Source organism: Urocitellus parryii, chromosome 9, assembly GCF_045843805.1.
Source record: "Urocitellus parryii isolate mUroPar1 chromosome 9, mUroPar1.hap1, whole genome shotgun sequence".
Classification (NCBI taxonomy): Eukaryota; Metazoa; Chordata; class Mammalia; order Rodentia; family Sciuridae; genus Urocitellus; species Urocitellus parryii.
Window position 1 is genome coordinate 47477348 of NC_135539.1, and position 16113 is coordinate 47493460.

A 16113-nucleotide genomic window follows, 5' to 3' on the forward strand; every position below is an offset into this window, starting at 1 on the left:
TGGTGGCAACGCGGGAGGCTGGCTTGTCAGACCGGACGCAGTGGGCGGGCGGGAACGTGAAGTCTCCGCGGTGCCTGATGGGGCTGATTGGTGGCGGATAGCTGTTGCCTCTGGGGGTCCCTTGGTTACTGCCGCCGCTGTCCTTGCCGCCTCATGGCGGCCATCGGAGTCCACCTGGGCTGCACATCAGCCTGTGTGGCGGTCTATAAGGTGAGATGCTGAGGAAGTTGGGCTATGGATTTCATGTCAGGTACCCCGTTCTCGGCACCGTGTTATATACAGGTTAAAGACGCCGTGTGTTGTCGGCCTACAAACGTCGCGTGAAGGCGAAGGGCCGAGGAGGCCCGGCCTCGTATCCCGCGGCTTATTTGGCAAGCCCGCTGCGTCCTGGTTGAGGCTTCTGGCTACGCAGATGCTCAGGTTTCGAGGATGCCCAAAGGGATCCTGGGGACGTCGGAGCTAAGGGATGCCAGCAGGGTTCCGGGTACTTCAGGGCCGCAGGATGCCCAGAGGGGTTCCAAGGATGTCAGGGCCACACGGTGCCCGGAGGAGGCCTGGAGATTTTGTAGCTGTAAGGGTTGCTTGGAGAGGTCTCGGGGATGTGGTCAGAGGATGTCTAGAGGGTTTCGGGAGATCTCAGTGCTTCAGAATACCCAGAGGAATCCCCGAGGCAGGGAGTACGTTTTGGCTGCAAAGATGTTTGGATATATCAGGACCGCAGGATGCCTGGAGAGATCCCCATGAGGTCCTGGCCACAGGATTCCGGAGGGGTCTTAGTGATATCAGGGCTGCAGATGCTCAGAGGGGTCTCGGTGACGTCATGGTCTCAGGATTCCTAGAGGTGGGCAGTCTCTTTGGCGTCAGGGCCACCGGACTTGCTGAGTTTGACCTTGTGTCTGGGATCCAGAGGGGCGGGGTGCGAAGATCTGGAAGCTAACCCCAGCGCGCCTGGCTGTGAAGCAAGTAGATGGGAAGTGCTCCTCGGACGTGGTCTTTCTGAGAGTTCAACAAGAAGTTGTGGCCTTTCTCTCATCAATAACAAGACAGAGGGAAAATAATAACGAACTCCCTTGTTCCTAGCCCCGCATTTAAATGTCAGATGTTTTGTTAAGGAAAGTCCACAGGGATTAGTGCTACTTCATTTGTGGAAAAGGAAAGAAAGATGTATTTGTAGGAGATAGCCTGATGTAATAGATGCTTGTTATTATCTTGTATAGAAAGGTTGTTATTATGTTTGATCCAATAGTTGACTTTGCAGAGCAGACTGAAAAACTGAGGCAGTTGTTCATGTAATGTTAGCCGTCCATAAAACCTAGGGAATTAGTAGTGGTAATTAAGTCTACCATTTTTAAATATTGATAATAGTAACTTTCTTTCCATCTAGATGGCCCACATTCATTTTAAAATCTCCTTCCCCCTGCCTCCCTACTAGTGCCAGGTATTAAAAGAACTAATACTGTTGTGTTTTTCTCTAGGATGGCCGGGCCGGTGTGGTTGCAAATGATGCAGGCGATAGAGTTACTCCAGCTGTTGTTGCTTACTCAGAAAATGAAGAGGTACATTTCTCCTCATTTTAGTATTTAGAAGAAAAATTACATGCATTATAATATGTTGTTCTTTTTCAGGTGGTGGGATTGGCAGCAAAACAAAGTAGAATAAGAAATATTTCAAATACAGTAATGAAAGTAAAACAGATCCTTGGCAGAAGGTATGGAACAAAATGATACTTTTAAATATGGTAACAAAAACATGTTTATAAATTCTAGGCTTAATATGAAGTTAAATGGAACTAGAAACATCACAGTTTGTTATTTGTTGCTTTTTATGACTGACTGAGTCCTTTGAGACTACCCCAGTAGGACTGTTTCTTTTGATTATTATTGTTGGATCTTATCAAGGATGGAATTCACTCAGATATTTGATTTCTTGCTGACAGGTCTGTTGGTATTGAGTGCCAGAGGTGGTAATTTGGACTTTTCACATTTTTATATTATTATTATTATTTTTAACTGAAGGAACTTGAAAGATTTTGTGGGATTTTGAAGATTTCTTTGTGTGGTACTTGGATTTTTCAAGATCTATTATAATTGGTCATAATTTATGTAGATGCTATTGATTTTCTTTCTTAAGGCCCTCTGTGACACTTTCTGGGTACTGACTTTTCCAGTTGGCTTTCAAATTTAATCATTAGAGAAACAGCTTAATTAATGTCTTATGTAAGAATCAGGTTAATCATCTGTTCTCACTTTAATTAGAAGATTAAAGAGGCTTTCTTCCTCAGACTTCTGTCTCCTCAAATTGTAGATTATCATAATAATTAATAGTTTTCCTTCACTAGAGTAGTAGTACTTGATAGAGTGTTTTTAAAATTTTTCAGGTGCTTTCACATCTATTATTTTATTTCATCCTCTGAACATCTCTATAGAAATTGGTAGGGCAGGTACTAACCTTCCCCATTTATGGATGAACCAATCATGGTACATGGAAGTGGTGGCATATTTAAATTTTAGAAAGGTGAAGTAGATAAGACTTCAGTTCAGGTCTCCTAATCCTCAGCCTCAGGTTCTGTCCTTCCCCCTGCCTCCCTACTAGTGCCAGGTATTGAACCCAGCTACATGCACAAGTTCTACCATTGAGCTATATCCCCAGCCCTTGTCTTTCTGCTTTATCTAATGAAAATTTAAGTGGACATATCCTTGTGTTGATTTTAAGATTTAGAGATTACAGATTAATGTTCATTTCTGTTACACGTGCAGGGTTTTATAAAATTATCTCTTGATATTTTTAATTAAATACAACTTGATATTAATATTTTTACCTTAGGATGTCCAGAGACTAAGCCAAAAATTATAGCATTTTGGAGAGAATTCAGATATTTGTGATGAAAAATTTATTCCCATATCCTTTAACTTATTGGTAAAACTTAGTTCAAAGCATGCTAGAAACAAATTGGCTAGTGTCAAATATTTTTCAAATCATGAACTGGAAAAAAAGCAAGTGATTATAATAGGTCTTGAAGCCGGAATCACTGAGAAGCCAACAATTTGATTTCTTGAGGTAATTATGATTTTACGTGGTATTATAAGAAATAAACAGAGGCATCCAATGTATTATTGAATTTACCAGTTCCACCAATAGTAACTTATGGCATAATTGTAAGACAATATCACAATCAAGATACAGATATTGATATAGCCAAGATACAGAATATTTGCATAGATCTGTTGCCTGGTAGCCAATAATATATATGTGTATTTTGTTTTGTTTCTTTTATGCTGCTATATGGGGGTGGATGGTTAGAGTAATGAAATAGCTATCTTCTGCCATGTTATGTGGAAAGTGTTGTATTAGCAGAACAACTGAAACTCACTTTTCTGGCCCTGAAAGTAACCTTTTAGTAGAGAAGTGCAATAGTGGCAATCACATGGATAACAAATAGCCACAACATGCTAGTTAGGTTAAGGTTAGTAAAGGACAAGTATCCTTCAGATATATTTTGCTTTCATCATGGTCCTGCCAATACTTCTCTAGAGTTAGTACCTCATGATCCAGGTTATTTTTCTCTTCAGCCTGTCTACTTACTAGAGGATGGGGATTTTTACAGATCCATAATTGTACTAGGTGTTAACCCTGAAAGCATTTGGCTCTTTGTGGAGAAGCCAGTTCTTTTGTGAAGCCCCTGGTCCAGTACCCACCCTGGGCAAACTCCCAAAGTTGGGCTTTCTCAGTCTTGGCCTCATGCCTATTTATGATCTACTCACAGGTAGCATTACTTAATTTGCTGCCAAATGATCCTTACACCCTCCCTGTAACTCTCATTCCCCTGTGGCTTTCCAGCCAGAAATGCGGTCCTTGGACCTGGCATCTCAACAATTAGCTCTGAGAGGGAAGAATCGGCTGGCTCCTGGAAATGTACTGAGAGTACACAGAGCTTCCCCACACCTTCAAATTTGCACCTTGCTGCCAGGAGCTTGCTTCAATAGCCTTCCTTCCTTCCCAACCCACTATGGCCACTTCCAATAGCAGTGCTGGCATCCGGTGGTCCAGACAGGAGACACGAACTCTTCTCTCCATACTAGGCGAGGCAGAGTATATTCAACGCCTCCAGACTGTGCATCATAATGCAGATGTCTATCAGGCTGTGTCTAAGCGAATGCAGCAGGAAGGCTTCCGACGCACCGAACGTCAGTGCCGCTCCAAGTTTAAAGTTCTGAAGGCATTATATTTAAAGGCCTATGTTGCCCATGCCACAAGTATGGGTGATCCACCTCACTGTCCATTTTATGATACGTTGGATCAGCTTCTCCGAAATCAGATAGTGACTGACCCAGACAACTTAATGGAGGCTGCTGCTTGGGCCAAGCACTGTGATCAGAACTTAGTTGCCTCTGACATCCCAGGGGAAGAAGGAACCAGCATTCTGAAAGCAAAAAGGAATCAGACAGCTGATCGTCAGACTATTTTGAAAACAGTTAAGGAATCAGATGAGGATTGTCAGCTGAGAATCAGTGACCGGATGCAAGAATCCAGTGACCTCGAGGACTCCTGGGCTGAATCCTCGGGTGCAGGTAACTCCCAAGCATGTGAAGAATTGGGGTCTCGGAGTCACTTGGTTCTAAACAGCAATGAGTGGTTGGATAGTGCCCTCTTTAGCATAGACCTTATTCCTGCCCCAATCCCACCCTTTTTTTCAAACTTCATAATAAGATAAAGGGCTCAAGGTTTTAAAAAGCCGTCACCCTAGGTATGTAAGAAATTAGAACTCCTTAATTCTTGGAACAAAAATGGAAGACATTCTTTTTAGAACCAAAAAGCATTTCCCCATTATTTCTTATGGGGAGTTAGGAATTTGTGGGAATCAAATGGGTTGGATAGCTAGGGAAAGGGGTTTGGCAAGGCAGGGGGGAATTTTTGGAGTTGAGACAACAATAGGCCAAAATGTCCAGATTGAAGAATGATTTCCATTCCCTTGTGGAGAGAGGCCTTTCCAAGAACCATCCTAGTTTTGTAACTGTCTCAAAACTCTGCTGTAACTCTGCTGCTGGCTCCAAGCATTCCCTTACCAGGAGTGTCCTCTTTGCAACATTGTTGCTTTGTTTTTCAGGGTGCTCTCAAGGGACCCCCAGCTACAGCAGCTCCCACAACCTTTTCAGAGGTGCAGCTGCTCTCTGTCAGAGCAGCCCTATGACCAGACGGGGTATGTCGGGTGAACCCAGTCCCTGCAGCAGCACCAGCCGAAACACTCCTTGTGTAGCCTCCACACCGCGGCCTCCAGTCTCCTCTTCCAGAGTTGGTTTTGTCTCTGGCGAGGATAGGCCTTTGACCAGTGAGCCCCCTCCAAGGTGGGCAAGGCGAAGAAGGCGGTCAGTTGCCAGAACTATTGCAGCTGAGTTGGCAGAAAACAGGAGATTGGCACGAGAACTTTCAAAGCGTGAGGAAGAAAAACTGGACAGGTTGATTGCTATTGGTGAGGAGGCCAGTGCCCAGCAAGACGCTGCCAATGAGCTGCGCAGGGATGCTGTCATCGCAGTCAGACGCCTGGCGACAGCAGTGGAAGAGGCAACTGGTGCTTTTCAGCTAGGGCTCGAAAAATTGCTTCAAAGGTTGATTTCAAATACCAAAAGCTAGGAACTGGTTTCAAAAGGATATATTTCCTAAACGGTAGAAATCTACTTCCAATACCTGTCTTCTGGTACTCTGACTTCTTTTCTATATCCTCAGAAAAAAAGAAAAAAAAGAGTAGACGAACCATTAATATAGTAGTAGGGAGTAAACTTGTAAATTCCTTTTCCTGGGATTCTCCACTAATTGAAAGACCTTTCAGAAGTGTGAGGGGTGGCCTAGTAAAAAACAGATGGAGCCAATTCAAGTGAGCTAACTTGTTCTGGCTTTGTCACAGATATGAGGCAATTTACTTTACCTCTCTGCAACAGTTTCCTCATCTGTAAAATGGTGGATAGATAATAACTCCTGCCCTGCCTACCTCACAGGGTTGTTGTGAGGATCAGATGGCTAATAGATGTGAAAGGTTTAAACATTTAAAAGCACTATACACATGTAAGTTATTACTGCATATAACCTTGGCTTTGTCAAGGCCAGGGTGAGCACATTAGTTTACAAATATGGCCATGTACCATGACCTCATTGCTTGAATCTTTACTTGTTTAATTTGCTTCATGGAGTATGAGATCTTAATTGTTAAATCCCTCTGTGGCTCATTAGACTAGTATAGGCACAACATGTATTTGTCTTCTATAATTTCACTGCCGTGTCTCTGATATATCTACTAGTAGGTGCCCTATTTTAGTAGTCAAACCAGCTTTCCCTCCTTCATTTTACTAGTTCTTAGTCTCCTATCAAGATAAGGATATAATTAAGAACTGACTGGGAACCAAAATAGTGCATTATGGTTCATATTGATAATCTTCAATATGGTGAAATATTGGCTGTTTTATAAAATGTAAGTAAATTTATAAATGTAAGTAAATTCTTTGCATTTCATATCATTTGGATCCCTTTGTGTGCACAGGTTATATCTTTAAATTTTGGTTGCCATTTGAACATTTGGGAAACAATTTGGATTATGTCAATTTCCAACTTATTTTTAGCTAATTTTGTTCTTTTTTGGCTTTGGTTTTGGTTTATTTTTATTTTATTTATTTTTTGTCTAACATGTTATAAAGAGCAAGTCCTAGAAAACTTTCCTTTCAGGGAACTTTCCTTGGTCAATCACTTTTTCTCAAGTGGTATAAATAAAAGTTCAAGTAGATAGTGGCATCTGGTGGAAGTGAACAGCTTTGTTTCCTGTTAGCTCTGAGAACATTAGAAGGTGGTGTGGACAGGAACAGCCTGCAATAGGTAACTTCTTTACGCACAGCCCTTATTAAACACACTCCCTCACCCAAGCACACACATTCTCTAGTGTGATAAGCAACGCTTCCAGTTACTTTAGAAGGAAAGTCATTACTTAAAACTGTCAGTGGTTTACTTAATAATTTCAGGAAATTCAAATAGGAGTCTTGGATTTTAAAAGACTTTCCTGCAGTCAAGAATCTGGAAGGTGGGATGGAAGTACATAGGGAGAGGTTTTGTTTTGTACACTGCAGGCCTGGGTTCATATCTAAATCCCAGAAGTGCAAATAGATAAAGAAATGATCAGAAGAAAACTAGGACCTACCTGAAATTATGACCAGCTAGCTAACAAGCAAGCTTCTCTGATAAATGACTGGTGGATATGTGAACCAGCTGGTGTGGTAGAATGCACTGGAATCTAGTTAGAACTCCTAGACTATCTCTGTCATGGTTCATTTCATTGGGCAAATCACTTGCCCTTTTTGTGCCACTATTTGTTTATTTCTTACTTGAGAGATTCGTACTAGATTATTTTCTTCCTAGTAACTTTCAGTTCTTAAAAAAATTAATAGCATAATAAAAGAAAAATGAAAATGAAAACTTAATTGTCATTTTCAGTTCACAGCAGTATATTAATGTATATTTGAAAGACTGGCAACAATTGTATTTTAAGGGAGCACCCTATGGTATTAATGTTTATTAATGTACCCATGAACTTCTAAGCACTGCATCATGCCTACAGATTCCTTACTTTCAAGAAGCATGTGTTAAGGCATTGAAATGGATATACATATATCCATTGTTTCAATTGTTTTAGGCCATTATGTGGAAAGATGTGTCAGTTATAACTGACTAACACTAATGTAGATAAATAGATTATCTGGAAAGACAGGGAAGTACTTGAAGGAGAGTTGGACCTGTCCCATATAAAACTACTAATGGTAGCAAAATACCATTTATAAGCAGGAATTTACTTGAGATAATAAAGTGCTGAAGAACAAAAGTGGAATTAAACTTTGGTAATAGATTGTGAATATCTAACGGGTGAAATAACCATAATGTGAGAATAAAAGTTAAGGGAAAGGTCCTTAAGAAGTAGTAGAAAAATATGCTAAGAATATTAAAGGGAGAGAATTTGTATAAAGGGAGACCATGTGCAAGAAAGCAAGCTGGGAATCCTACTTAAGCCCCAGACCCAACCATACTACCTGGACATCCTTTCACCACACTGCAACTCAGGTTCCTCTTCTAAAGTGAGAAACTTGTTCTACCTACCTCACAGGGATGTTGTGAGGATCCAATGAACAGATGAATGTAAAAGCACTGTTAGACATGTAGGCACTAAAATGTAATAGGAGTAGGGATGGAGACCCTGTAGCACTTGAGTGCTGGTGTGTGCCATGCCTGGGGGCCTGATGACTGTAAGAGTTACTTGAGGAAGAGGAAAAAGTGATATTACTGGTAAAGTTTGTGATGCAATGGAAGGATTCATGCTGCCTCCTAAAGACCATGATATGAATGAGGTGCTATGTAGACCAGCTTCCACCACGTTTGTTTTTCTGTTAAGTAATTTAATCCAAGTGTGGACAAATAAAGTTTTTACTTGTGTGTAGTTGTGGGTCAGTCCGCTACTTTCTGAAGATATCTGTGCACCTGTGTCACCTCCATTCTCTGCTTTCCATACCTCTGCTTTTGAGTCTCTAGTGTCTTGCCTGTATGTGGCCTTAAGAGCAATATGTGTTTTCTGTTTGCATATGAAAGAGTCCCTCTTTGCATGGCAATTAAGAAATCATTTTCTATGAATTGAATAAAAATATCTTTTCGTGAAAATTATCCCAAGTGGTAGATAACCTACACATAGTTGAATAAATTATCCTGGTTGACTTGATTCTGTCCTAAAGAAAATAGCCAGTGTCGAAGTATAATGTTGAAATTGTAGTATTGGTGCAAAATCCCACTTTGGGCACACTTCATCATTTTCTTCCTAAAAATATTTGGAATGTTGTCTTAATATTGGGTTTAGAAAAAAGAAGGAGCAGAGGATTTATTGAATACTAAACTTTATATTGAATATCTGGATGCCAGCTAGTGGTGCCTTTACTTAACTATGTCACTTTGGGCTGGCTCCTTACCTGTTTCTCCTCCCATTAGTTGATTTTCTAGGGAATAGAGAAGGAAGAGTAATCTGCAAGTATACTAGAATTATAAGCCAGATTAGTCCATTTTAAACCCTTTTGTCTTCCTCTTATTTACCTGGTTAAAGGTCTTCATATGTTGTGTAACACACAATGAGTCAATATTAATTTTTAGCTCTTATACATTTTAGACTGTTTCTGTGTATAATAGCCATATCTACTTGGATGACTTCTAGTAGAGATGCTTATCTATTTCATCTTAACTTCTAGATGAATTTAGCTAAGGATCAGAGATTCTCATCCCTGCAGGGGTAGAAATATAGTGGTCACTTATAATATTAGTGAGAGGTAGTTTGCTTAAGTGAAAAAGGCCTAGGGGATTTGTACCTTATTGAATTATGAGTCTGCCCCTCTCTGAACCAGTTTATCTCTAAAATAGTATCCATCAAATGAATTCTTGGGTCAAATAGGTAATAAATGTGAAAATACTCTGTAAATTGATATTATCTTGAGCAACAAAACACTCCTTGCTTTCATGTTTTCTTTGCCATATACATTTATTTAGCAGTCTGTATGGGATGTTATAGAACTATCTATATTGGATATAGCAGTACTATCTTTCCATATACAACATTTATACTTTTGCTTGGTCTTTTGATTTGGGGTATTGATTTTTTTGTTCAGAAATCTAGCCACAAAGGTGATGTTAGATCTTTGCCCTTAGTTTACAATGTTATTTCCTTTGTCCTTTTTAATCTCAGTGGCTAGATCTTCAGGATTATAGGTGTGAAATTGTAAGATATAAAATTATTGACATTATCTCAAAATGTATTGGCAAGATCAGAATAAGAGTTATTTCCTTTCAAATGTGGAGCTTAGTACTTTAGTGGAATTACTATAACCATTGTAAATACTCCATTTAATTCTGTTTTCTGTAATTGAAAAAATTTTTAATTAAGCAGTTTAATAATTTTGTTGATATTTTAATGTTTCTCCAGTGATATTGAAAAATGTAGTGATCTTTAAACTTTATATATCTACATTACTAATTTTAATACTTAGATATCTTTATATTTCTCTTTATGGACAGCTCTGATGACCCACAAGCTCAGAAATACATCATGGAAAGTAAATGTTTAGTGAGTATGGTTCTCTTATTGGTTTCCTGTCACACAAAGTAATTGCCAAAGATCACGTATGTTGATTTGAAACTATATTAAAAAAATTATTGTTCAGCACAATTATAATTTATTTTCTAGGTTTTTGAGAAAAATGGGAAATTACGATATGAAATAGATACCGGAGAAGAAACAAAATTTGTTAACCCAGAAGATGTTGCCAGACTGATATTTAGTAAAATGAAAGGTATTGAACAAAAGAGAAAACAATTAACTTTAAATGATCTTTAAAAAGTTGACCTTAAGAAAAAGATGACATTATTTTGGCTTTGGGGAGAAGCTGAGTATACAGCTGACTATAGAAGGCAACATATATTAAAGAACTGGTTTAGTCACTAGCTGGCTTTATAACCTTGATTAAATGACTTATCCTCTATGACTTTGATTTCCTTGTTACTTTCACATTGAGTATCCTTTATGTGAAATGCTTGGAACCAGGATTACTTCAGAATTCAGAGTTCCTCAGATTTGAGGATATGTGCATAGGTCTTGGAGTTGAACATCCCCAATCCAAACATCTGAAATCTGAAATGTTCCAAAATCCAAAACTTTTTGAGCATTGACTTTGAGAATTTTGTATTTTCAGAGTAGTCCTGTCCACACTATAATGTAAATGGATTGGGTTAAATGAGCATTTTCAGAACTTCCTAATAGTCAGCAGTCAAATAAATATGAATGATGAATATTATATCTCTTAAGATTATCAGCACATTTTGAACAGCAGTGTAGGCAGATCAAATAGGTATTAACAACCTGGGAAATTCTGGAGTAGATTATTTATAAGGGTCATTTATGAATATGTGAGGTGGAAGACAGCCCTTGTATTGAAATAACATGATGCTATATCTTCACATTGACTCATTAGCAGCTCATTCTCTATGGAACCAATCTAATTTGGAAGATGGTTGAAACGTGGAGTGGAATCAGGCTCTTTGAAAAGTACCTAGTTCTGTGTCCATAAGCTATCACCAAAATCACACTTTATGATTTATATAAAAGGCTCTTTGAAAAGTACTTAGTTCTGTGTCCACAAGCTCACCTGAATCACACTTTATGATTTGTAAAATTGACAGGGTAAGGTAGTCCAGTGAATTGGAATATTTGTTTAGTGAGATGATCTTTGGCATGAATTTTAAAAACCTCAGAAAGTATTACTTCATATTTTTCTTCTCTCATCAAAATTTATTTTTCTATTTTTTTTTCTTTTAATGTACAGAAACAGCTCATTCTGTCTTGGGGTCAGATGCAAATGATGTAGTTATTACTGTTCCCTTTGACTTTGGAGAAAAACAAAAAAGTGCTCTTGGGTAAGTATACTACAGAGTTTATCTTATTTGCTTAATTAGGAGAAATGCAAATTTCTTGGTATTACAATAGAGTAAAAGGTAAAATTGATTTTCAAAATAACTTACCTGGGGCTGGGGTTGTGGCTCAGTGGTAGAGTGCTCACCTAGTGCGGGTGAGGCACTGAGTTTGATCCTCAGCACTACAGAAAAATAAAGGCATTGCGTCTACCTCCAACTAAAAAAATATTTAAAAAAAAAAAACCTTACCCAATAAATTATGTTTATAAATACTATACTATGGCAATAATATTTCCTTTTACAAAATATCAAGAGAACAAAAAAGTTAGATGTGTGGTACCCTATTAGCTGTTTTGATTGGAAATGTTTTTAATTACTAAGTTAAACTGATGTTTATGGATCACTTTGCCTATTTCATGTAATTAAAATTTATGTGGAATTACATAGACTATTCAACTGTGCAAAATTTTCTGAATATTTCATCATCTTAAATTGTAACATCTAAACAAAAAAGTTAACATTTCGTGTTTATGGGTGATCATGAGAATAATTGGGGAACATGCCTTTGCTTTTTCATCAGAGATTTCATCAGGGGCTTTGACAAGTATGGAAGTTGCTTCTGAGACAGAGAATTGCAATGTTTACCTTTAAAAACTGACCCTAGATTTTAAAAAGTTGGAAAATTCCAATCTGTTTTATGAATTTATCTTAATGTCTTTATAACATTTTTAAGCTTGGGGCTGGGGTTGTAGCTCAGTAGCAGAGTGCTTGCCTCACACATGTGAGGCACTGAGTTCAATCCTCAGCAGCACATAAAAATAAATAAACAAAATAATGAGATTGTGTCCATGTATAACTAAAAAATAAAAATAATAATTTTAAGCTTGGATTTTTTTTCAGTACTTATTGATTACTATTTAATCCACATTGTATTCAGGTTTGAATACATGGAGATAAATAAGACATGGTTCTGACCTCACAGAATTAGCAGGACAATAGGGAAGAGTGTAATCAGTGTTTTGAATTGTGAAAGTTCTGAATAACATATAGGAGGGCATCTCTTCTAGACACTGAGAGCCCAAAAAGAATTCATAGAAAAAGTGAATTTTTTTCTTCTTAGCATAGACCTTTTTTTTCCTAATTTTGCCACTCTGATGGGTTTTTTAATACCTTTATTTAATTTGCTTATTTATTTTTATTTAGTGCTGAAGATCGAACCCAGTGTCTCACACATAAGAAATTAACTTCTGGTTTTGTATGTTTTAATCTATATAGAGTGTGTTGTAATAACTTGCATAATACATAGAATTTCTATATTCAGTTCTCTTAAAATTTATTATAGTTCTTGATTTATAGGCAAGTGCTCTACCACTAAGTTATAACCACAGCCTAGCATGGACATTTTTGAGTTCTTTATTTTTCTTACTTGGTATAAATCCATGATATTTTCTTTGTCAAAAAAATGGACTCTGAACATTGTAACTTTGAATAGAAAGTGAACTCTTGAAAGAGTCCTTTCCATTTCAGATGTTCTTCTTTTCTTGAACTTCATGTCTGCTTCATGTCTACTTGTGAAATCTTGCTTGCTATTGCATACTTTTTTATCAGAGCTTTTCTAAAGGTGTAGGATTAAACATTGTGATATTAAACTTATTGAAAACAAATTGTTCACAGAGAAGCAGCTGGAGCTGCTGGATTTAATGTTTTACGTTTAATACATGAGCCATCTGCAGCTCTTCTTGCTTATGGAATCGGACAAGACTCCCCTACTGGAAAAAGGTAAAAACCATATTTGCAGTAATAAGTTTTCTCAGTTTTGAAAATTTTTTAGATTATGGAAATAATATAAATAGGGATTGTTATATAATGCAGTGATTCCTCACCTTTATAGAGAGAGAGAATAAACCTCCCACCTAGAATTTTTCAAGTTATTGAGAAAGAGATAATTGGGAAAGCAGGGAAAGGACATAACAGAAGGGGAGATTGATCTTTTCTGCTCTTCTCTCTATTGGAGGAATATTAGAAAATTACAGGTCCATCCCAGTTCCAATGGAAGCTAGGACATTGTTCATTTTACTATCAATTCTAATTATTAGACATGCTTAGAAGAAGTGATTATGTTTTATGTATAGTTGAATTGTCAAGAGATAGGGAGAAATCCAGCCTAAAGATATGAGAAGATTCACCATTCTTTTGATGGTGAAATAGCAAATATATACTTATTACAATTTAGCTGTCAACATTTCTCTTAATAGGTGTGATGATCACAAAACTTTAGAGAAATTAATTGATATAATATATTGTGTTAATTTTCCTTAATGGTTTCACCTCATTCAGTTTCTCATGTTGAAGAAACTAATATATATAAATCACTAAGAAATTATTTTTAGGTAAACTAGATGAAGATAGAAATATCAATAAGTATGAATTTTGATACATAAGAAATTAATTTCTGGTTTTGTATATGTTTTAATCTATATAGACTGTGCTGTATTAACTTGCATAATACATGGAATTTCTATATTCAGTTCTCTTAAAATTTATTATAATTCTTGATTTATTTTGAAAAGTGGTGTTTTGGACGATGATTACTCAGAAAAATATAGTTTTACTAGCATGATTATGTAAAAAAGAACATTGGCTTGAATTCAGAAGCACTAAGTTAAAGTTGGATTATATGTAAGTGACTGTAGACAACTTATTCCTCTGAGATTTTTAGTTTCTTCATTTGCAATTTAGAGGGATTAAGTTAAGTGACTTCTACCATCCCACCTGGCTTTAGAATGTTGTGATTCTCTGACAGCCTACTCACTTTATCTTTCTCTTGAAGCAATATTTTGGTATTTAAGCTTGGAGGAACATCCTTATCTCTCAGTGTCATGGAAGTTAACAGTGGAATGTATCGGGTTCTTTCAACAAACACTGATGATAACATTGGTGGTGCACATTTCACAGAAACCTTAGCACAGTATCTAGCTTCTGAGTTCCAGAGGTGAGTTTTAATGGTCTAGATAATACATTTTGATTGAGGCTGCTCTTTGAGTGTAAAAAATTTTTCCCTTAATTTGCTTTAAATTACTATGCTGCAAATGAAGATTGGTTTTTTCATTGCATGGGAACTACCAATAGGAAGGATGGGTACTAATTTATGTACATTTGACTTGGCAGGAGATAGTGGGGTCAGGGAGGATCCAGCCTGAAGATTTAAAGATTTTTTAACTTTTCCTTTTGCTTTTTAGTTGTAGATAGACACAATACCTTTATTTTATTTATTTATTTTTATGTGGTGCTGAAGATTGAACCTAGCGCCTCACACATGCCAGGCAGGCACTCTACCACTGAACTACAACCCCAACCCCAAGATTCCCATTCTTTTGGTAGTGAAAAGTTACAATGTCCTGGGATGCAGAGGCCAAGCTGCCTAGTGTAGGGTGCTGGAATTTTTCACTGAGTGCAAAGGAACCAGTAGCCACTGGTTTGGGTCTGGTGACAGCTTTATTGTGTTATCATCATCATCTCAGTGAGTTAATATCTTTTGGAGTATTTATTTTAAGGAATCTACCACAAAGAATATTTGAGTCTTATTACTGTATGTAATTACTCCATTTAAAGTGTTGATTATATGTTTATATATTATATGTTTATTATGTTGTATTAGACATTGCCAATCTAAGGAAAAAACAAAACATGTAGTTGAAATAATATTTTCACTAGTTCACCAAATTAATTGGTTGAAAAAGTGGTAATTTCTCACTTGTTTAATGAAGATCTACACTGCTTTGTCATTTTAACAAAGCAATTGATCAAACAGTTTTAAAAATTAGGCGAACTTTAATTTCACATATTTAGTATGTGTCAGATTTCTTTCAAGAAGCACATTTATCCATATTTGCAGGAAGAAAAGATCAACATTAAACAGATACACTAGGTGGGAGGGAAAGGGAGAGAAAAGGGAAATTGCATGGTAATGGAGGGAGACCCTCATTGTTATATAAAATCACGCATAAGAGGTTGCGAGGGGAACGGGCAAATAAACAAGGAGAGAAATGAAATACAGTAGATGGGGTAGAGAGAGAAGATGGGAGGGGAGGGGAGGGAGGATAGTAGAAGATAGGAAAGGTAGCAGAATACAACAGTTACTAATAGGGCATTATGTAAAATGTGGATGTGTAACAGATGTGATTCTGCAATCTGTATTTGGGGAAAAAAGGGAGTTCATAAACAACTTGAATCTAATGTATGAAACATATGTCAAGAGCTTTGTAATGTTTTGAACAACCAATAAAAAAAAAAAGAAGCACATTTAAGTTTTGAGGTTCTTTAAATGCTCAAAAGATAGTTTTATGCAATTAAAACAGTGGTTTTGTTGTGATTGTAAAGGGTGAGATAGGAGGCAGACCCAGTTACATAAATCTTCAACCTCTATCTGTCTCACCTGCAAAAGGATATCTATTCTACATTCTTCAAATTACTGTCTATTATTGTGGTTACATAATACACTAATTCAAAATATTAAGTAAATTGGTTATTTTCTCAAATGGACCCTTCTCTTAATTGCAAAAAATATGCCTAGGAAAGTTTAGAGGGATTAGAAGCCAAATACTAACATCTGGTATGTAATATTGATTCATAAATTTATTATTG

The 16113-nt window shown here is 37.2% G+C and overlaps 2 protein-coding genes across 4 annotated transcripts in view; both read left to right on the forward strand.

Annotated features, from left to right (window-relative positions):
* Nucleotides 1-56: 56 nt before the first annotated feature.
* Nucleotides 57-16113, forward strand: part of Hspa14 (heat shock protein family A (Hsp70) member 14) — a 37133-nt gene continuing 21076 nt past the window's right edge. The window contains exons 1-8 of one of the 3 annotated variants that reach the window (XM_026410262.2): nucleotides 57-210; nucleotides 1476-1556; nucleotides 1626-1708; nucleotides 10078-10126; nucleotides 10247-10352; nucleotides 11382-11472; nucleotides 13144-13248; nucleotides 14300-14461. In XM_026410262.2, coding sequence (XP_026266047.1) covers nucleotides 154-210; nucleotides 1476-1556; nucleotides 1626-1708; nucleotides 10078-10126; nucleotides 10247-10352; nucleotides 11382-11472; nucleotides 13144-13248; nucleotides 14300-14461 — 734 coding nt within the window. In that variant the 5' untranslated portion in view covers nucleotides 57-153. Of the gene's footprint in view, nucleotides 211-1475; nucleotides 1557-1625; nucleotides 1709-6342; nucleotides 6461-10077; nucleotides 10127-10246; nucleotides 10353-11381; nucleotides 11473-13143; nucleotides 13249-14299; nucleotides 14462-16113 lie in introns of those variants that run through there. The other 2 variants (XM_026410263.2, XM_026410264.2) reach the window with 2 other exon arrangements.
* Nucleotides 1634-6320, forward strand: Msantd7 (Myb/SANT DNA binding domain containing 7). The gene is made up of 3 exons (XM_077802734.1): nucleotides 1634-1708; nucleotides 3838-4568; nucleotides 5105-6320. Exons 2-3 carry the CDS (start codon nucleotides 4007-4009, stop codon nucleotides 5626-5628), a joined length of 1086 nt encoding a protein of 361 aa, XP_077658860.1. The 5' UTR covers nucleotides 1634-1708; nucleotides 3838-4006; the 3' UTR covers nucleotides 5629-6320.

Coding starts and splice junctions, on each gene's coding strand:
- Msantd7 (XM_077802734.1), top strand. CDS start 4,007: ATGGCCACTTCCAATAGCAGTGCTGGCATCCGGTGGTCCAGACAGGAG. Junction 4,569..5,104: donor GGCTGAATCCTCGGGTGCAG/GTAACTCCCAAG, acceptor TTTGTTTTTCAG/GGTGCTCTCAAGGGACCCCC.